General features: G+C 41.8%; 1 protein-coding gene across 4 annotated transcripts in view; it reads left to right on the top strand.

Annotated features, from left to right (window-relative positions):
• Positions 1 to 22,970, top strand: part of LOC121911534 (WD repeat containing planar cell polarity effector) — an 81,958-nt gene that overhangs the window by 42,420 nt on the left and 16,568 nt on the right. For all 4 annotated transcript variants that reach the window (XM_042433101.1, XM_042433099.1, XM_042433100.1 and 1 more), the window contains 5 exons: positions 1,966 to 2,157; positions 9,970 to 10,573; positions 15,183 to 15,371; positions 16,087 to 16,210; positions 17,371 to 17,434. In XM_042433101.1, the coding sequence (XP_042289035.1) occupies positions 1,966 to 2,157; positions 9,970 to 10,573; positions 15,183 to 15,371; positions 16,087 to 16,210; positions 17,371 to 17,434 (1,173 nt within the window). The remainder of the gene's footprint in view (positions 1 to 1,965; positions 2,158 to 9,969; positions 10,574 to 15,182; positions 15,372 to 16,086; positions 16,211 to 17,370; positions 17,435 to 22,970) is intronic.

Below are 22,970 nucleotides of genomic sequence, written 5' to 3'. Positions count from 1 at the left end.
TGACCAGCAAACGCCAGCAGAAAAAAAAAAAAATCTAGAAGAGGAAAGAGATGGGTAGGGATGGAGGGATGGAGGGGGCATGGGGGGGGCGGGGGGTAGAGATAGAGTGTGTTATTAACCCAGTGATTTTCAGATTTTTTTTTTTCTTCTTTTCCATTTCTAATCTGTCAGTGATCTCTCGTTCAGCTGTTTGGGGCAACTCTTTGTTCCCTTTATCATCAGATGTTCTTCCATCATTTTCATTCGCCTCTGTATTTTGTGTCCAAAGCAAATTTCCACCCCACCCCACCCCCCGAGGGGCAAGAAGGGCAGGGATTCAAGGATTCAAGGATTCAAGGATCATTTATTTGCCAAGTATAGAAATACAAGGAATCTGACAAGACATTTACATTCAGTAAAAAAATCTAACATATAACATTAGACACTGTTACACTGGGTGGGTTCAATAAAAAACATCTAACAAATAAATAACAATCTAACCATTACATAAAACACAGACACTGTTATGATGACACTGTTACGCTGGGAGGGTGGGTGGGGGTGGTGGGGGGGGGGGGTAAAGTGGCAGGTGCAGGGGCATGGACCACTGAACCTCAAATCTGCTCTACTCATACAGTGCAGCCTGTCGATTTACTAATTTTAGCATGTTCCTAGGCTGTTAAACCATATTTTATTTTGTACTTTAGGAGCATGTTTCTTTTATTAATTTCTATTTAACATTCCTGTATTCCCGCTTATGACAACATGCCTATTTAGAGGGATTCTGATTTTACAACTGACTGCTCTTTTCCGGGGTTTCAGATATTTATTTTGACACAAACCTCTCATTGATTTATTACAAAAATTCCAATTATTCTACCTTCTTTTCTCCTCTCCTTATGTATGATTTTTGTTTTGTCCTTCATTCATTCATTCAAGCATGCCTTTTTCCTCTATTCCCATTTCCCTAAAGCTGTAGTGCATAAAGGCAGCCGTCACCCCTCTTTCCTCTCTCTCACCCCTCTGTCCAAACCCAAACAATCTGCTTTTTCTTCATTACCACCCTTTATTCCTCTCTCTTTTCCCTAATTCACCTCTGTCCTGCCTCTATCTGTCAGGTCCTCTTCTGCACTGTGACAGAGGTCATGGACGTGTGTGTGTGTGTGTGTGTGTGTGTGTGTTAGGCATCGACTGGCTCATTGTGTTAGTGAGTGTGACCGGAGATAAGGAGTGTATGAAAGGCCTGTATGAATATTGGGCTGTGTGTGTGTGTGTGTGTGTGTGTGTTAAGAGGGAATGAGCTGTGGTGTACATGAAAGGCAGGGTCACAGTGTAAGACCTGCAATTTCACCTGCTTTAAAAGTGCTTCTGGATAGAGCACTGTTTGTTTAATGGTGTGTTTGTGTGTGTCTGTGAAAGTGTGTGTGTGTGTGTGTATTTTGTACACTTACATATCAGTGTCTCTACATGTATGCACATGTGTGTTTGCGTGCATACATGCATGCATTCATGTATGTGTGTGGGTGTGTGTGTGTGCGCCCCCAAAGCACCACGAGAGCTCATTACTGTGCGCCTCTGTGTTGTGGCCCGTAGAGCGTGGCGGACCTTCCCAAAAATATGCACATCACTAAAACAACAAGCCCGACAGAACAAAACACACACACACACACACACACACAGACATTAATAATGGAAGATAAAAAAAACAAAAACCTTAGACATCAACACAAACAGGACGGGGGAAGGACAGGAGAGTGATATTTGCGGCTACAGATGTGGAAGTTTCAGAGCCCTCAGGTGGGTGAATCCACATGGGTGAATCACTGAGGTTAAGGAGCTGATATTCTGATAACTTCCCCTTCTTCATAAGATATATTTTAACTTTCTGGGTGTTTCTGTGTATGCCAGTATTGATCTTTATATTGTATTTCGTATGTTGACTCTCTTCTCAGTGCATACTCTGCATATGTGTGTTTCCATGTTCAGGTGACCTGTGTGGAGGTGACTGGGCGGGGACGCAGGCTCCTCAGACGTGTGGCTCTCAACCGTCTCCAGGATGTGGCGCTGTGCTGGTGGAACCTGGACGAGCCCGGAGAGGGGCTGTGGCCCTGGACTCCTACCAACACGCACAGGAACAACCTGGTCCTGCTCAGCTGCTCGCCTGCTGAAGGCCTCAAGGTAGACACACACACACACACACACACACAAACTTATTCTCAAAAACATAAAAGTTGCAACTTTAAAGTTTGTTTTCTGACAGGTCAGTTATACTCTTAAAAGATTACGATACATATCATGAAAGTGCAGTAACACTCAACAAATCAGATGGTGAACGACACCATCTCCAGGGCAATATTCACTACTGTAGGTTCTTCATTTGAGAGTAAAGTATATTCGTGCAAAGACCGTGGACCAGCCCTTTACTTTTGGAGTTTTCTCATCCAGCCTACGTGTGTTTTGTGGACTTTATGGGTGAAGTCTTGTGAGTTTACTGCGGGAATATCAGGCGGCAGGACTCTTGCCACGAGCCATGAGATTCTTGGCACGTTGGCTTGTCACTGATTCTGGTTGTGATTCTCCAGACACGTTCTAGGAGTGACGAGTGTCCTGTTTGGAGACCTCAGGACTCCACCAGAAATCTACCAATTTATAGAAAATGGTGTATTGCTCCCTTTTCCTCATGTTGCTGCCTGAAGTAATAAAGAAATTCAAGTATTGTTCACAAGTGATTGTAAGATGGAGTGTGAGATCAACAGGTGGATTGGTGCAGCATTAGCAGTTTCTCAGTTGATCTACAGCACAGAATGTTTCAAAGCAGCTTGGACATCCAGAGGAAGTTGGAACCATTGCTCCTTCACACTAAAAGTCATCTGATTGGGATGCTTCCAAGACATCTCCCAATGGAGATATTTCAGGGATGGAGACCACAGAGTAGACCCAGATTACACTTGTAATGGTTACGTTACCCACCTGGTCTGGGAACACGTTGGGATCTCCCAGGTTCACTTGCTGCCACAGCAACACAAACTTAACTAGTGACAGAAACCACATATGTATCTGGATGAATGAATGTATAATTAACTAGAAATCATTGAAATGTGTTTGTGAGTTAACTTGATTGATTGCCTTTGTTGTGACAAAGTGTATCACTTTGACTGAAGAGTTTTCATTTCAGGAAAATCCTGTATTTCAAATGGGAAGCAGAGCTTTTTCCTCTGAAGTTTGTATAAATTTTGGCTCAATTAGGAATTTATAAAGACAAATCACTGGAACAGTTTACAGTAGCATGAAATAGACAGAAATATAAAAACAATGCTTACAAATTAGATATTTTTTGCACATATTCAGCAAAAGAAAGGCAATTAAAGTGGTGCAGACTGTAATGACACTGTTGGTTTGCTTGTTGCACTTTCTGCCACCTTTAGCAGTTGATCATGTGAGGGCGACGGAGGGAGTTGTTTGTCTTTTTGAATGAGGCATTTAAAATCCTGTCTACGTGCTCTTTCGAGATAAATCGAGGCTTTTTCAGTCAGCTCTTATTATAAACATGTCTCACAGGACTTTACAGAGAACAAGCTAAGCTAAATCTAACTAATCAACCATCAATAATTACAATGATTCAGTAGAGTACACAAAACAAATAAAGCAAGGACACAGAATATGGCATAAAATTATATGAATATGAATAACTTAAAAGGTTTTTTAATACCGTTCAGTACAGTTTGAAACCTTAAACTCTAACACATATCATAACTCTAGCTGTTTATTTTACCCTACACACACAAACACAAACACACACACACAGTGAAAAAGGCAACAAAGCTGCTGTTTTTAAGTGGAGACTTGTGGATGGGATTGGGGATGGTGAGTTAGTGACCTCAAGGGTGGCACCTCTCTGTCGCACCTCCATGCATCGCCATATGAAATACGCAGGAGAGCTAAGCCGCGGTACAGCGTGAAGGAGAACGCCTACGCATCCGCAAAGACGCACACACGCTGTGACACACATCCTCATGGCCTTTGGCAAAACCCTACCCGTGACCCGATTCTATGTTAACGTAGGTTTGGCCTCACGCCGAAAAACAGATGAAAGATCCCAAATTACCGAACCGGGCTTAACTCTACTCCTCATACCGCGTACCTCGGTAAGCGTATGCAAAATATTTACCACACCAAAGCGCAGAGAAGGGAGAGAGTTTGCAAGAGGGAGGAAAGATGAGCGTTACCAATTGCATGCAAGGAAAACAAATTCACGCAGGAGAGAATGAGGGAGGGTTGGGAGGTGGAGGGGGGGAGGAGATGGGGGGGGAGGCACATGAATATTGAAATAATCAAAGCAGATGCTGTTCGCTGCTTTTTCCGCTTCTTGTTTTTGGAACGCTCTCCACATTTATCACACTCCTTCACCTAGTTTATTCTCTCTGTCTCCTTCAACCCCCCCCCCCTCCTCTCCTCCCCCCTCCTCCCGTCCTCCTCTCCTCCTTCCTTCCTCCACGCTTCAAGAACATTAAAGTCTCTTCGTGGGGCTGCGGCATCGTGCTCTAATGAAAGCGTTTGTTGTCATTTTTCAGATGCGCGGTGTGAAATTAAGCGAGCAGTTTATGTAAGAGCCGTGGCGGGAATCAAACGCCGGGCACACATCGGGAGACGCCAGCTACTTCAATCACTTCAAGCTCATATATATGTTCCTTTTGTTCAGTTCGCTATCTGCCGCACTAAGCCAATTTTCTAGCCAGTCTCTCGGCATTTAAAAAAGTCTGATTTCTTTCCCTATGTGGTCTTAATTCGTATGCCCCCCCCCCACCACACCCCCCCCCGTGCTGATAAGTGGAGCCACGGCACGCAGGGGGGTGTAGGGTGGGAAGGAGAGAAAAACACATACAGTTCGTTTTTATGCAGCCAGTTAACATTTTCAATGATCCTTCCTTCATGCTTCTCTCCCTCAACCCCCAACAAACACACACGCACCATTTGCTGGAATTTAATAATCTTAATGAAATGAAAACACCACATGAACGTTTACTTGCATTTTGTGTGTGTGTGTGTGTGAGAGAGTGTTTGTGTGCATGTTTGCGAACATACTTATTTTTGTTTTTGTTTTTTAAAGCCTATGACTATCCTGTTATCTGTCACCAAACAGTTTTTCTGCAGCTGCTTGATCGGCATTTGTGTGATTTCTGTCTTATTGACTTTGGCACTGTGCTGTGTGGCATTTGTCTCTACTGAAACAAGAAAAACAGATTGTCCATGAAAGACAAACTTAAATTAAATCATTTGCATAGAAAGAATGTATAGTTGCAGGAAAATTAAGCATTTTAATCTGTACTTTTATCTCATCCACAAGTGGAAAAACAATCACCGTAAGAGTGTATTAGAGGCTAAAATAATCATGTAAAATGGCATTATTTGCCTCTAAAACATAAATTGCAGTGTTCATATGGAGAATTTAAGCATGTACAGTAGAGAGCACATTTTCTGCAATGCACTGGAATCATATTCAGACCATGAAAGGGTTGGGTGTTGAATGCAAAGTGCAGAATTTCTCCCAAGCTCCACTGCTTTGTAAAAAATCACACAAGATACACTGGTTCTGCAGTTTCAGGTCCAGTGAATAATATTCCCTCCGTACTACAATTATGTTCAGTGGTACCAATTATGACAGTTATGGTGTGAGGAATATTTTGGCTCGTAATCCTGCTGTGCCTGTGCATTTTCTCACATCAGTACCTCAACTCTAACCCTAATTCACATACCTAAAACTTCCCAGTCCCATCCCCCGCCCCTCCAGAACCCCCTCATCCCTTCATCCCTCGACTCTCCTCCGAGTCCCTCCGTCTCTCTACCCGTCTCTCCCTGTCTTTCTCTGCTCCGTGAGCTGGAAAATTGGCTTCAAAAGGCCACTGCTGTGAACAAGGGCCAGCCACACAGTTGGGCCCGTCCGCTTTATCTTTCACGCCACGGAGGGGAAAAAAAGGTGCCGGCAAGAGAGAGAGAGGGAGAGAGAGAGAGAGAGAGAGAGAGAGGAGAAGAATGGAGAAGAATAGTTTTGACCAGTCACTGAAACCAATAACCAGGAGAAAGCTACTTACCAGAGGCCTCTCTCTCTCTCTCTCTCTCTCTCTCTGTCTGTCTGTCTCTCTCTGTCTGTCTCTGCTCTCTTTGCATCTTTCTCTCCATGTCTCCACCCCCTTTCCCTCTCTTTACTCACTTCCATTCCCACTCTTTCTCATCATCTTTTGTGCATACATTTTGTCTGTCTGCATCTCTCTTTCTGTCTCTGCCTTCCTTTCACTCACCTGCTCACTTCCTCTCATGACCTTATTCATCATTTTCCATTTTATGCTCTCAGAACTGGGGAATACAGTACGTTCAGCTGCCACAATATACACACCGGAGAGCTCACAGGCAAACAAAGCTTTGCTTTTATGAATATATTGAAGTGACACATGCACACTGTATTTCAGAAGTCCTTTCTTTTCTCTTCTTATAAGTACTGATAAGCACTGACTGTTGTTTTGGGTATCAAAATGTAATTTTACTTGACTTTCATGTAGCAGAGACACGCTGAACAGCCTCAGTCGGCGTTGTGAGATCAATACCCAGAAAACTCTCCTCTCATACTTGTCCTGAAGTCACCTGACAGCCCACCTGGTTTTTTTTGTGAACACTTATACATAATATTAATACTTAGCGTCTATTGTCACAGTGGTTAGTTCACCCTAACAATAAGACAACCAGCTGAGCATGTAGCTTTGACTATGAGAGTTCATGCATTGATCAGCTGCAGGTTAAGTATCTTATAATTTGTCTTATGGTAGCATGAATGTTTGCAGTTTAAAAGAGTTTTTGGCTCTTGTAAGATTCAAACCCCAAAACCCTGAAAGACTTTGTGCCGTGCTCCAATGTTCTAATCAGCTGTGTTGCTTTCAGAAGCCTTTAGCTCAGTCCACATGGAAGAGAAACTGAGGCAAACTGGCCTTGAAGATGAGCCAGAGTCCAAATGCTGCCGCGCTGGCTTTAATAAATATTGTGACTGGTAAACATGCGACAGAGAGAGAGTGCTTTCTATGTTGAATGTTCTGCAGTGGCATTATTTAGATTTATTGACTGCATCCTTTTAAATATTGCACTTCTATATAACTCTCAAAGCAGGGCAGTAAGTTCATCTTGGTCAAGTACAAGTCAGTTGAGCTCAGGGCCCTTTGTGTAGGTTCTTAATATTGGGTTTAAATATACAAGATATAATATCCTTTAAAAAAAGTATCTTAAACTGAAATCTAAAATGTCCTGGAAGCCAGCATAATGAGGCCGCGACTGGAGTAATATACTTTATACATTTTGTGTGAGTCTGAGATATGATTTCTGAAATAATGATTATGTGATTAAGGATTTTCTTGTCAATCAATGGACTGTCAATCTAGCTATAACTCCACTGTATAATATACTGTATCTTCAAACATCCAAGTAACATTGAGGAAATGACAAATCAATGCATCGATGTTTGAGGCCCATTACTTACTGCATGGAGCTGTCTAGCAGGGAAATCCCTTTTTATTGACTGTAAAGCTGGGTGAAAATAACCCAAATATCATTAAACTGACTCTATTTTTACGTTTTTATTAAGGGGATAACACTATCCCACGTCATACATGTTTGTTGTGTTATGTAGTTCATGTAAAAATAGACATAAGACAAAACAGAGATTAGTCTTGAGCCCCAACTAGAGGAAGCACCGGCTGTCGCAGGTGTTTGAACCAGTCCATGCAGAATTCACTCTTTGCCTCTGAGCTTTAGCTGACACTGCCCCCTCCTCCTTTCCATAGGGGTTCACCTGTCAGGGGAAGCAGAGCTGAATCAGCTGCACCTCATCCCCGATGGTGCCATGGTGGCATGCTGGCACAGCGGGCACTAGCAAGTTGGGCAGAGGATGAAAAGCTGAGAGGATGAGATGTGGTTGGGGGGTCAGGGTTTGTGGAATTGAAGTAGGTCTTGTGATTCCTGTGACAGCATTCTGTGGACTATGGTCCCTCGCCTGCTATGTGTTTGTGTGCAAGTTTATAAAATGCATTTGTCACTTTGTCCAAGCAGAAATGTAGCTATCCAGAAAACCGCACCCTTCCAAGGATACCCCACCCCTTACATGCATTGCCTGCTGCCTCAAATAAACACACACACACACACACACACACACAGCACCCACCCCCTGGGGAGCAGCAGGAGCTAGCTCTGGGGGATTATGGAGAGCAAAAAAAAAAAAGCTTTCAGGAGGACAGTCATCTGCTTCTCTCCTGCTGTAGACCATGGGCAGGCAAAATAAACTCCCTTCCTCCCTCTAAGTCCCTTTTTGGCAATGCCTGCCAAAAAATTGGGCCGGGCAGCTTTGCGAAAGGAAAGGAAAGGCAGGCAGGCAGCCGATCCCTCTTTCTGTCTACACGGCGAAAAGAAATGGGCTCATTTAGCCAAAGCTGCCACGGTCAATGCAGGGCTCTGATAGAGGCTTTGGTAAGGTGAAATCCCTCCTGAAAAGCTCTGTTAGTGACTATGGAACTGTTGGGCTGCTGTTTAGTACAAGCTGTTGTCTCCTGTCATCCACCTACTGTTCCTGGTTCCTTGTGGGTGTTTTATCGACAGTACCACCGGTGACACGGCCTATCTCCCTCAGTGTCAATGCTCGCTTGCTTAGCGGGGCCATTGTGCCCACTCCCACCAACTGGTTGTGATCCAGGTGTGAATAATATAAATTCTGGATGTGACCATTGGTCAAATAATTCCAAGCTTTTCTTCCTGTATCATCCTCTTTATATAGAAAAAGGCTTGTTTCTTGTCATTCAGACCATGTCTAGTATTGAGCTTTTGGCTCCTCACACAGGTAAACAGGAGGTTGTTTATCACTAGGTGCTGAGTGCCAAGCCGTGGCATGCTAAGGGAGAAGATGTTGTTGACCTTGAGTTAAAATGGAGCGCTTATCATTAGCTGTCTTGATTGACAGTCGGATGTTTATGAGCAAAGTGGAAGGCTCTATTTCTTCCGTCTCCAGGCGGTTTGGGGCTGCTGCCATGGTATGACTCATTTTTCTGTCCCTGTCTTTCTCTCACATGTTCTCTTTCTTTCTCTTTTCTTATCCTTCTTTTATTTTACGGGTTAGATCATTAATAGTACTGCCACAAGTCAGTCGCTTCCAATCCCAATATAGACAACAGACGCTGAACAATTTAGAGGATACTGGCTCAGTCTTCTCAGTCTGGCTCAATCTTAATTTCTAAGTGGTGTTGTATCCTGTTTTACCAAGTGCACCATCCCTCTAACCACTCCAGTGCTAAAGGGGATATTTGGACCAAAGACAGATACAGACAGAATTGAACATGTACAACATCTAAGTGTGGTAGACCTGTCTGCAAGATAATTTTCTCCGGTAACACATAGTGAAGTGGGTGGAACTGCAGGAAGAACATTAAAATGTTAATTCACAATTGAAAGTTTAAAACTAACATATATTTTCAACATGGCCTCTTGGATCATTTATAGGTTTATAACATAAAAAAAATCAGTTTTTTTTTTCTCTAAGTGTTCTATGTCTACTGGTTCAAAATACTAAAAGAAGACAGCAGCCTCTAAATCAAGAGCTTTAGCACATTCAGTGCACTGTAGTTTCTGAACTGAAGTCTCTTAAAACTATGAGAACTAAAAAGTAAAATATCTGAAGCTGCTTAATGTATTAAACAAGTTTTTACAAAGCTGAGTCTCTAACTTCAGCTTGCAATTAGTGGAGTAATCGACAGGATTTGAAGGACGAGTCTATTATTTTATGAGTAAATGCTTCAGAGTTAGAATAAATTGCTTTGAATAAATAAATGTTAGCAATTTAATTTATACAGGATATATTATTGTGAATTGTTAGATCAGATGAGAAGATGATCAAGTGTGCATCAGTGGTAAGTATTTAGTTTTATTTAATTAATACTCTCTCTTTACCTTTACTCCCTCTGCCAGGTCCTTAGCTCCATCCGAACTGAAAGCAATCCCCTGGACTGCTGCTTCAGCCGGCTCCAGCCCTACCAGCTGCTAACAGTGGAGCTACCCACAGGACCCCAAGGATCCACAGAGGGGCCCTGGGCTGACGCTTGCGTGTACGAATGTGCACGAGGGCGCATGCACCGCCTGTCTGTCACCCGGATCCCGCTGCCTTCCCATCCTGTTTCCTGCTCACGTCACCCCTGTGAGACCACACTCCTCCTGGGCTTAAGCGACTCCTCCCTGGTCTTGTACGACCAGCGACGGGGGGTCTCTATACTGGCCTCTTGCCCTGTGCCAGCCACCCTCCTCGCCTGGCATCCTGCTGGGGCCGTGGTCATGGTAGGGGGAGGGCACGGGGAGCTGATGTGCTTTGATGTGGGCTTGGCACCTGTAAGAATGGCGCTGGTAGCGGAAGAGGTTGCTTCGGCCGCCACGCTAAAACTAGCTGAGCACCTGCGCTGCTCTGGAGGCCTGGAGGGACTACAGTGGGGGACAGGTCTGGAAGGAGGCCCAGAGGGGACAGATACACTGATGCTGGCCTTTCATGGGGGACCACTAGCAGCCTTGAGATTCCGACTAGGTAAGTAAAATAAGATCCCAAAATGCCATTTGAAGAACAAATTACTAAAAATAAATGTAATGAAAAAAATTTAGGAAGTTGGAAAGTGTACAGAATGGAGACCAAAACTCTACGTTAGTGCTGCAAACTAACAATTATGCCCTTTATTAGGCAATCAGATGATTTTTTGATCGGTTGGTAAATTGTTAAATCAATAAAAAGCCTTTAGACCGAGATAATGTCTTAAAAATTGCTTGTTTTGTATAACCAACAAACCAAAACTCAACGATATGCAATTATACCACAGAGAAAAGCAGCAAATCGTATTAATTGTAAAAAATGATGATTTATTTTCTTTAAATCACCTGATGAAACACCTAACAATTTCAGCACTATTCCACATTTAGCCATGAACAAAACTCAGTAAGTTAAATATCTCAGAATATTGAGCAAACTGTTGCATCGATTTAACATCACTTCAAAGGTCTCAAATCAGCAACAGTAAGAACTGTTTCAAACTACACTACTACAAGTAACCAGCCTTAAAATTTATTTCCCTATCCGATGCACTTTCTCTCAATAGAAAATAATTTAATAACCCTCCACACCATCACAATCACCTCCTCCTAATGAAGGTGCCCTCCTCCCTTCAGAAGCTCTCCCTCTGTTTTGGATCTGACACTGTATCTGAACTCCGCTGTGTAAATATGGCTGCTGAACGGGTCGTCCTAGTACCTCTTCACTGCCGAGGGAAGTTAATTTGTTGACGGGCGGGAAGGTTAGCAGGAGTCACGCTCTCAGAGGTCATTCAATAATCGCCCTGGGGCAAGAGCCCCCCAGGTGCATTCTGGGATGCATTTTTCCGATAAATCGTTTACAGTGGCTGCGCAGTCCCTCGGGGCCCCCAGATAAAGTTTGCCAATCAAAATTTTTTCCGAAGCAGCCACCTCACCCCTCTAACACACGCGCATACACTAACATACACACTCATACGGCGCTATACACACTCACACGTACACACATCCAGCGTCTTTAATTGTGACTTTGGAAAGAAGATGTGACAGTGGCACGCAGCTCTCTTGCTGAAGTTTGAAAGCAGGAGTGTGGGGGTGGAGGGAGGTAGGTAGAAGATTGTGTGTATTTGAGTTTGTGTGTGTGTTTGAGGGTGTGTATTTGGCTGTGTGTATTCAACTGCATTTGCCTGTGTGCACAGGGAAAGGGGAGGGTGTCTTCCAACAATAGCTTCCCCTCCTCTGATCGTCTGCCAAGGTTTTGATGAAGAAAGTCACTGCACGTCTTTTCTCCATGATAATTCTTCCCCCCCCTCACACACACGTGTGTGTATTCTTCTATTTCTGTGCTTCTATGCGCACACACACACACACACTCCAACTCATTTGTTTGTTTGCTTGCGCTCCTTCTCTGTATTGACTTGTTTCATAAGGCCCGCTACATGACAGAAGGAGTGAGTCGGGAGGCGGCGAGGAAGAAAGACTTGGCCAAGCTCCAAGTTCTCTTTTTTTCCATAGGAGGCAGCCCTCCCTGGTGCCCCCTCACCCCCACCCCCCTGCCTGTACCGAGTTATCTCATCTGGGCACACGTTAGCCGCGACTGGGCCTGCACCGGTACAGGCTGTGGAAGTGCAGACCAGGAAATGTGCTGCACGGCGCAAGAAAATAGAGTCATTTTTCATGAGGATGGGAATTTAGTGAAATATTATTGATGTATAAAGTTCAATTACATAACTCAGTGTACAACTAGTGTTCAAAGAGCGAGACCAAGCGAGACCATGTCTTTATTTGACATTTATTTTGGTTACTTCTTAAAGCAGAAAATTAGTCAGCAGCCATCGAAATAACATAAAGGTGGGCTCTCTCCTCCACTGCACAAGGTTGTTCTTGCTAATTTGGAGACAGAGCTCATTTGTAAAGCACTTTTATCAAGCCAAGCCTACCCAGGGCAACGATTTGAGTTTAAACCTATTAGTATTCTTAAAATTTACTAATACAACACCAGCGTTTTGACTAGATTACAAAGGACTCCTTTCATTTGTAACTTTAAGACATTTTAATTTCTAAATAAGACACTGTGGTCTACTTATTGATTCTGGACAATATAATAACACTTTTAATTGCTGATATTTTAATATTTTAAAAAACTTAAATGCTGATAATCAGATAATCATTAATATCTTTGCAATTGAATTCAGTGTCAGTTGTAGCACAGTTAAGTTTTGTCTCTGTGAAGTCTATTTGTCATGTTGATAGTGCACAGTGTGAGTACTCTTTCTTTGTGGCTGTTTGTTCATGCTGCTGCTGAACTTAGTGCTCAGTGTTGTTTTGTGTACCGTGTGACACAGTGACGCCGAACTGAGCTGGTCAAATAGGTTAGCGTAGACGGGTGTGGGAGAGAATTGACAAGGATCCATTGTTTCTGCATCAGAGTTAGCTTGGAGCAGGCGTTCACACCCAACTCAAGGACCCCTACACACAAACATACACACACTCACACATAAACATAGACACACACAAACCGCTCAACGCTCAGCTGATGTATTAGCCACATTAGCCCACTCTTTAGGGGATTTGGGGGCTTGCTAATTGCCAGCTTGTCATTTTAATTGCTTGTACACCCACCCACACACACACACACACACACACACACACATACACACACACACACACACACACACACACACACACACACACACACGTACACACACAACTTCTTCAATTAATTAGACAATGAGTCAGTGGTGACTTTGACTTCCTGCAGCCTGGTCCATTGACGGTGCTGCTGTTGGTGATCACCAACATTGTCCAGAACTGTGGCACATTTCATGCACAAGAGCAATTCAAAATGCTTTACGTAATGCATTAAAAACATTTTTAAAAAAAAGAAAAACAACAGACACAGACACATTAATATGCCAATTAAAAAGTTAAGAACAGAGATAAATACAGGATAATTAAAACTAGTTTTAATTTTAGTAAGTTGCTGATGCAACAAAGGAAAATAAAAGTGCAGTAGAGAAACCAATCAGTCAAAGGTTCAGGAGAACAGCTCAGTTTTTAAGTTAGATTTGAAAGTGCTTAGAGTTGGTGCACATGTAAGATCATCAGGAAGATGTTTCTATCTGTGTACAGCATTGTAGCTAAAAGCCGCTTCACCCTGTTTTAGCTCTGAGTCGAGGTACAAGTTGACTACTTCCTAAGGATCTAAGGGCCCTACTGGGTTTATACTCTTGTTGAGTTTGTACAGTGATTTATAAACTAGCAGCAGTACATTAAAATCTATTCTTTAAGTAACTGGAAGCCAGTGTAAAGATTTAAGGACAGGAGTTATTAGAACTGTCCAAATTTGGTTAAATGGCTATATAAGCCTAACGACATCGTAACATAATCCTGCTTGTAGCATGATTGTGAAAAATGTCTTAACATGGCACTTTCAGAATTCTAATTTGATGAAGTTGCATTAAAGGAAGTTTCCGTTTCAGTCGGCACACGCTCCATTTATTGCAGCACACACTTAAGTACGGCGCTCCCGTGTTGCTCCAGCACTCGCGTGCACATCGGGCCTTTCCCAAAACAAGTCTGCAACAATTCCTCCTACTGTTGTACTGTGTACCATCGTGATCAAGTCACAATGGACCATAATCACCCTTGGCATTCAACACCTTCACTTCCCGTGTGTGCGGTCTTTGTATAAAGCCACACACACACACACACACACACACACACACACACACACACACACACACACACACACACACAGGCACACCTTTGCCCTTACATACAAACAGAATGAGACACCTCTACTGCCAGTAAGAGTACAAAACCTTGTCCTTCCATTATTCAGCAGAGTCCTAATCTGCTCACACACACACACACACACACACACACACACACACTAACAAAAGCATAATCAATATCACCTCTGGTCAAAAGACATAATCAATTGCAGCGTCCCTCTCATCATCACTCATCACAAAAAAAGCAAACAAACTTAAGTCACCAGACAGTCTGATTTGAATAAAATTTAGGCAAATCATTTGAACTTAAGAGAACATAACGTAAGCTCAATATTTTTATCAGTATTTATCAGATGTATATAAACAGATGGCGGTTTGCTGATGGTGAATCTTGTTTTTAATTTGCATTCACACACACACACACACACACACACACACACACACACACACAGATACACACCAGGGATTAAACAGACTTCCCAGCTAATTGATTGACAAGTCAATGCCAGTCTGAACAATCTAGTGCTGCGAGTTTAGACCGATCCACTGGACACTTACTTAACTTAAGTAACACACTGCAAGTGCCAAAACGTTACCCTTACCTCACCCCTGAATACAGATTTCCCACAGCGGTGAAGGAAAATATGAAATGTTGTTTAACCAGCTGCATTTTTGCATATTTTATTGTTTATATTTTATCATCTATCATCTAAACCTTGTGATACATCCTGACAGGAGGCCTTCATATGTAGTATAAATATTAATTTAATCAAACTAAACATTATAGCTGCCGTGGAGATGAATGAGATCCTGGTGCATTTATCCTGTGTTGCATCATCATTAAATGCAGTTTATTCATTTGTAAACTAAACGTGACAGGGGCTGTGACGGGGGGCCAGATGGGTCCAGGGGAGCTTCTGCAGCAGTGGCTACGTTGTGGTCAGGTCAGAGAGGCGCTGGGCGTCCTGGAGGCCATGGACTGGAGCACCATGGGAGACGAGTGCTTCCGAGGCCTGAGCTCAGTCACCAACCACCTGCTGAGGCTGGAGCTGAACGCAGAGAGAGAAGGTGGGTTTCAAAACACTTTAGGCTATGTTAAACACAGTAGATCGGGGGTTTAGTTTTACAGATATTTATGTAAATTTAAAGATCCCCTCCAGGCATGTTTTAAGATGTATATAAAATACTTTGAATAATAATTTGCGTCTGATATGGTTTTTCCACAAAAAAAGTTAAATCTTGTTAAAATCCTTAGATACTCATTTTTCCTCATTAAAAATATCAGAATCTGTAAATTTGAAAATATATTTAATTACAAAAGTTTAACTGCTGGATACAAGATGCATCGTAGTTTACTGAAAAGTCTCAGTGTTCGTGCACCGGAGGCTTCAAGTTTCCACATCAAACTTGTGTAAATTGAATATCGGATCAGGATTGGCTCCAAACTATTTGTGATGTCACAAATCCTGCTCGTAGGCCCCTTTAAATCAGATTTTCAAGAAACTTTCCTCCTTCAGCAGATGAATGTGAAAACAGCCTTCTAGTGTCAAACTCTTAACATACATCATTATGTACAGTGAAGCTCAAACATTCAACTGTAGGAACAAGAAGAAAAACACATTTTTGAGTGGAGGAGGACTTTAAAGCTGCACTGTTGGTGCATTATTATGTTTTATAACAGAAACTGCTCACTGCTGGTAAAATTGTTTGCTGACACACATCTCACATGACCCACATGAATATTATTTTTGTTTCATTGTGAGTGTTTCTATTCTGTCTGAAGCCCAACTAGAAGCAGCACTGGGTGTGTTTTACGCCCCACCTGCCCCTCTGTCTGACACGGTGATACTAGAGTACAAGGAGGCGATCCTGAAGTACGCCCGCCGCTTTTTTCACCACCTCCTCAGGTAATGCACACTGTCCTGTAGCTTAATTCATCTAAATTCATACATTAACAGTTTGTTCCCAATAACAATAATAATAAGTAATTAAAATGTAAATCAAACAATTAAAACCACATGTGTTATGATAAGATGTCTGATCACTGATTTAAAGCTGCCGATGTGAGATTTGACTCCTTTTTACGGCATTAACAGAGGATTTTATTCAGTTATTATTAAAACACTATGCAGGGTGCAGAATCAGAATAAGAAATACAGTCCAAAAATGTCTTTCAGAAAATGACATCCATTGAAGAGACAATTTAATACCGCTTATTTGCCGCTCACTATTGCTATTTTAAAAATTCTAAAAAGGAAATAGCTTTTGAATGTCATCGCACGCACGCACGGATGCAGCTTTGAGTCATTCATAAGGCAAAGCACCACACATGCACCTGTTTAGACTGTTGTTTCATATTCCCTTCTGCCATGAGAGCCTTTTGAAATGCCTGTTTGACTGAAATAGACCCTGTTGTTCCCACACACTGCTGCTTACTGCTCTCCATCCTGCAATTACCTCCCATTCCCTCTCTCTCTCTCTCTCTTTCTCTCTCTTCCTCTGTAGCAGAGCTGGAGCGTTGTTTGGCATCCCTCCTCCTCTCCTCTCTTATCACCTACCTGCATTCTTTTTCTCTCCATCAACATCAAATGAAGGAAGCCCCCCCTCTCCCTCCCCCCTCCCTCTTCTCCCCCCACACACACCTCCTCTCTCTGCTTGTGTTTGTTTGTTTCATGTTGGCTCTAGACAGGAAAAAAGTTGAGGTGTTTTGTACTGGGAGACGCAGCTCTTTCTCTCTCTCTCTCTCCCAGCTTTAATTCTGGATAATAGGAAGAGGGCTCGCTACTCTCAGTTCAATTATTGACAGTTTTCTATGTAGAGGTGTGTGTGTGTGTGTGTGTGTGTGTGTGTGTGTGTGTGGAAAGGAAAGTTGGGAGGTGTGTGTCTGTCTGTGTGTGTGTGTGTGTGTGTGTGCAGACATAAGGAAGAAATATGTACAAGTGACCTTTCCATCTCAAATTTTCATCCAAAGCGTGTGTGTTTTTAGATTGATGATTGTTCTCCTCTTTTGTTAGTCTGTCAGGATGTTGTCGTGTTTCCTCTTAAATCGTCTCCTCTTTCTCCGCAGACACCAGCGCTTTGAGAAGGCCTTCCTCCTCGCTGTAGATTTAGACGCCAGAGACTTGTTCATGGTGAGTGAAAAGTAAATATTATTTAAATTGCTCTCTTGAAAGAAAATTTGATATTTAACCATGACAAAAAGGTGGCTGACATCATAGTAGAGATGCAACGATTGGTTGGTTAATCGATTAGCTGACAACTGTTTAATTCGCCGCCAACAACTTTGATAATCAATTAATCGTTTTGAATATTTTTTTTAAGAAGAAATCTCTGATTCCAGCTTCTCAAATATGAATATTTCTGGTTTCTTTAGTCCTCTATGATAGAAAACTAAATATCTTCGGGTTGTGGACTGTTGGTCAGGACAAAACAAGACATTTGAGGACATCGCTTTGGGCTTTGCGAAACACTGATCAACATTTTTCACAATTTTCTGACATTTATAGACCAAACAACTGATCGATTAATCAAGAAGATAATCAACAGATTAAACAATAATGAAAATAATCGTTAGTTGCAGCCCTACATTACAGTAAAACCCACTGTTGAATCATTTTAAGTCAGTAAAGAAGGAAAAGCTCGACACTCTGTTAAGACTAAAAAGGTTAAAAAACATCAGATACTTCACCAAATGAATCACAAACAATATAAACAAATAAACACAGTCGCAACACAGGTGCTCAGTGACTACAGAAAGGTAGAAAATATAGAAAGTCCTCTGATAGGCTGGAACACAAATTTAACTAAAACACATTTTATTTAATGAGGCTTACAATTATGTTAAAGCTGTATACTACTTGTAGCCAATCGCAGCACCTCCCTACATAAAATGATCCGTACCAGAACCACTTTGATGACCCAGTGAGGCTATCAAGCAGCACTGTGTTCCGGCTCACTTACAATTTCCAAATGTACTCGGTTTTATTGGAAAATTCCACAGATATTGGGCCCCAGTAATCACAAACCGTGAGATTTTGTTGGCAGTGCTAAGCGACGTGTAACATGTCTTCGAACATTTTTCAAACAACCAGTGATATTGTTACTGACTGTTAATAGATCCCTTCATAAAACACTTTCAATGTAATTGATGAGGGACAAAATCCACAGCCCTTCATCTGTGCAAAAATGTATTTAAAAGTTCATTTGAAGCCAACATGAGGCTTCAGTTGTGCAAATTAGTAAAATCAATTCAATATCTTTCTAAGTTATTGTCTTTATAAGTGCCAAATTCCTTCTTTTTTGCTACTATCCTTTCACTGCAGCTTTCACTGAGACATTTTTACTAAAAAGACTAACTGTGGAAGATATCTGCCTTATACAAACACCTGAACTATTACATTTTGAGTGATAAATCTCAGTGTACATATGAAAGCTTAACTAGTACTGTACTGTACAACCTATTTTAATCATTCTTTCACTGTTGTGCCCTTGTTGCTCTCATTTGCACATGACTTGTAACCCATACAAGTGTGTGTGTGTGTGTGTGTGTGTGTGTGTGTGTGTGTGTGTGTAACGTGTCAGAGAGCAGGTGTGATCTCAGTATGGGCCCCTATCTTTTCACAACCTCCATGGCCTCGGCTCGGCCTTTTCCTCTCCTCTCATCTTCCCTCTAACTCGCTCTTTCTTCCACTCCACGCTGAAATGCTCTTCTATGTGTTTGACCCCCTTTTTCATGGGGCCCCCTTTGCTCCATGCTTCACCAACACCCTCGACATTAATACAGACCCACACACACACACACACACATACAAACACACACACTCCTCTTGCTCCCTCAATCACACTGATAGCACTGGTTCCAATTCCCTCCCCACTAAGTAGTGCTGCTGGGAAGCCGAATTGAAAAGGTGGAGTCGAGTCTGTGGACCTTGAAAGAGCGCAGGGAAGGGGGGGGTGGCAGAGAGGAGGGGAGGGGGTAGCGGTGTAGATGGAAAGCTATATGACAAATGCAACAAAAAAAAAAAAGGGAGAGAAAAGGCGAGAGAGAAAAGAAACAAGGTCTTGCTCTGTAACTTTGGAGGCGTAAAGAGATGAGTAAGGAGGGAGAGGAAGAAACAGGAGATGATCCTGGAGACTGAGGTGGAGACATATTTGCAAATAATTCTCAGTGTTGAGGCTGAACTGATGGGTGGAGTCAGACACATCAGGGCTATTCAGCCCGGTTGAAGCAGGCCAAAAATGTTCCAGCTACAGTGATTATTCTCATAGAGCCAAATGTACAATCATATATATGCACTGTATGTGAAATCCTTGTTTTTATGTAAACAATCAACACTTCCTAAAACTTACTGGGCCTCAGTCATGACATGTTTGGTCATATAGATGTGATCTTAGCTTAAAATTCACTTTTTTGGGGGTAATATACATATTAATTTTTTTTTTTTAATTCTCTTCTACACTGATATTCTCAAATTTTCATATTTTGTTGACCATGAAATAGAAAATAAAGTCCAAGTAACCTTTTGTAAATTCAAAATGACAAATATTCCAATAGATTAACTACTTTAAGTATTTTCATTATGTTTTCAAGATGCTTTTGTGTGTCACACGATAACCAAATTGTTGATTTGCTTAAACATTCAGTCAAGAAAAAACAGGAATAATTTGGATCTCTGCAACATGCAGTACGTGTCCTTGAAGCCAGAGGTGTGACGTTGTTGTGGTGTTATCCAGAGCTTGTATGTGTCTCTTCACACTGCAAAACCTCTCTAATTAAAGGTACTTACTTACTCTAAAAACTGTCTGTCCCCTCCTGCAGCCCTAATGCTACACCTCCTTAAAAATCAAACAAGTATAGTGTTAATAGCACACAGACGACATCCCTCCAGACTTCCAGTTTCTCTTCTGACACCTAAAAAATATTTTGCTGAAGATACATTTTCTGGAACGTAACACAGTTTAAAATTAAGTCAGCTGTATACGCTCACTTCATGAATCAGATGTAGGATTTTACTATTTTTCTTGTTAATTTTATGAGAACAAATTTGAGAGAGAACATAAAAAAACATTTGATCGAGCCCCTTTGTGGACAGATGCAACAGATATTTTCAAGTCCTTTCATCCCAGATCTGTAACAAAGTTAACGATGAGTTACAACAAGCAGTTTCAAGCACTTTCTTGCCTCATCGACCAAGAGAGCGGCATCACATCACATCCGAAAAGAGCGACAGAGAGAAAAAGAGAAAGGAAAAAGAGGACGTTGACATTTCACCCCTCGCTCTGTCCCTCGCTCTAATTAGGTTGTGTTGTTGCTTTAACCTGCTGGTCGGCTGATTGAGTTGAGTTGGAGGGGGTTAATGAGGGCAACCCCCATCCTCACCCAACTCTTTCTAACTTCCAACTTGCCCACAGAACTCAATAACGCACTACTGACTTGATAAAATACACACACACACACACACACATATACACACAGATAACGTGCCCTTACCTCTTCTGGAAACGCCCAGCATGATATACCCCCCCCCCCCCCCTCCCTCCCTTTATCACCCGACCCCCATCCCCTCAAGCCCCATTGTTTCCCAGCTAACAATGGAGGCCCTCCAAGTCTTTCTCTAAAAAAGAAACCTTTTGTTAAAATGAAACACTTTAGTGTCGGGCTAAATTGAGGGGGAGGAGGAATTGTTGGTAGGGGGGTGTTTTGGCGGTGGTGCAGGTTGGGGGGTGTATGTAGAGGTAGTAGTAGGGGGTTACTGAGTCGTTTGCATTTTTTTTTTTTTTTTTTTTTCATAATTGGCGCTGTTCTGTAGCTCCCTAATTAGCCTTTGATAATGAGTTGATAATGTAACCAATTAGGTCATTCGTCAGCCAAGTCAAGCCGAGGACAAGTTTTTTTTTTTCCCTCCCCTTTTTTCTTCTTCTTCTTGGGTCTTTGGCTCTTGATGTAGCTTGTTAATTAAATCAAATTGTGTGATAGCCGAATCTGATGACGGCTCTTTTGTTCCCCAATGAGGGCTTGTACTGTTTCTTGTTAGATACGCTAACTAAGCTAAGGCAAGCTGCGTCTGTTAGGTTCACCCCCTATCTTCCTCCACTATCTGACGCCAGGCTCGGCGGCGCTGGAGGAGGAGGAGGAGGAGGAAGAGGTATCGCACGTCTTCGGCAATAAGCTCATTGTTGTCGCTCAGATGAGTAATTTGCCTTATTAAAACGTTAAGTCCTTAACACCTATCTGATAGAAGTGTTAGTCAAACACAAGGCTCCTGGATAACAGGTGTGTCAGAAAACAAGTGTGTGTGTGTGTTCAGCAAATGTGCTCATGTCCAGGGATTATGCTTATGTTAATTAGTGAATATGTATTTTCATGTTTGCATACTTGTGCCCATGTGGATTTGTGTCCAGTCTCCTTGTCAATATTTGATTTGACTGTATGTTTGTTAATAAAGGTTAAAGGAGAATTCCAACCTAAAACATTTTAGCCCATGAACTGGAATTTCTGGGACTGACTGGTATTTAAGTGTATTTTTTTTATTATTCCTGCAGATAACTGGCTAAATGCAGCGGCCGCAATGTAGTTTGATAGCAGAGAACTTCAAAAATAATCATCAGGATTTGATGTCAGTCTCTCAGAATCAAAGAGCAAAGGCTTCTCTCTCTCGAGCTGCCTTTTAGTTTGATGTTTTACATGTTTTACAGGTAGAAACACATCTCAGAGGAAACACAGAGAGACTAAGGCTGTGCCCGAAATCACTCCCTCGTTCATTTATTCACTATTCCCTCAATACTACTACATCAAGAATTCGGACCCTTATAAATTATCATAATTTTGAGTCATCACCAACAGTAGTGTGGTTAAACTGTACACATCTAACAACAGAAGCACATGATGTTGCATTTTTAAACAAAAAGTAATCTTGCTTTGTCTGTCAAATCACTTTATAAACTCTGTTTTTATAGATGCTATTTAAATAAAGTTACTATTTATTATTATTATTATCTATGCTGTGGACATGGTTTACTTATTTATTTGTTTAGGGCTCTATATAGTGCATCAATTTTACACATATAATTCTGACACTCAAATATAGCAAATAAGGAGTGATATAGTATATATTTAAGTGATGAGGCTTTTTTCATTTGAGCACGGCTAGGTGTGCTGTCATGTTGATTTAAGCACATTTTAAATGTCTAGCTGACCAATCAGATTGTTTGGTCATAACTACCTGTTGTATAACATGCATTTACACATGCACGTCTCACTCTTTTGCTGTTACTACAAAACCATTGTTTCTGTTATTCTCTCTACACCGATAGCAACAAGTTGTTTCCTGTTATGTGTGAAATCTTGAATGGCATTGTCAGAAATGCATGAAATCACAAAAACTGAAGTCAAAGTTGTCAGAGCAGGTTTAATAATCAAACAATGCAGCTCCAGTTTTAAACAATTGCACAATTATAACTGAGTGCAGGTGAAGTAAAGGCAGCATTCTTTAAAATGTCACAATTGTGCCACTATTGGTCACATGTCAGGAACCAAAAAGGTCAAAAAGTTACTCTGCATACCAAAAAAAAAAAAAAGAGCAAATCCACATTGTATGTTCACGTATGTATTTCCCATCGATCCTGTTTGACAGTAACACAGCCAACATGTTCGAGTGCAAACATACA

This window comes from Thunnus maccoyii, chromosome 14, assembly GCF_910596095.1.
Source record: "Thunnus maccoyii chromosome 14, fThuMac1.1, whole genome shotgun sequence".
Lineage (NCBI taxonomy): Eukaryota > Metazoa > Chordata > Actinopteri > Scombriformes > Scombridae > Thunnus > Thunnus maccoyii.
This window is presented reverse-complemented; position numbering and strand designations above follow the sequence as displayed.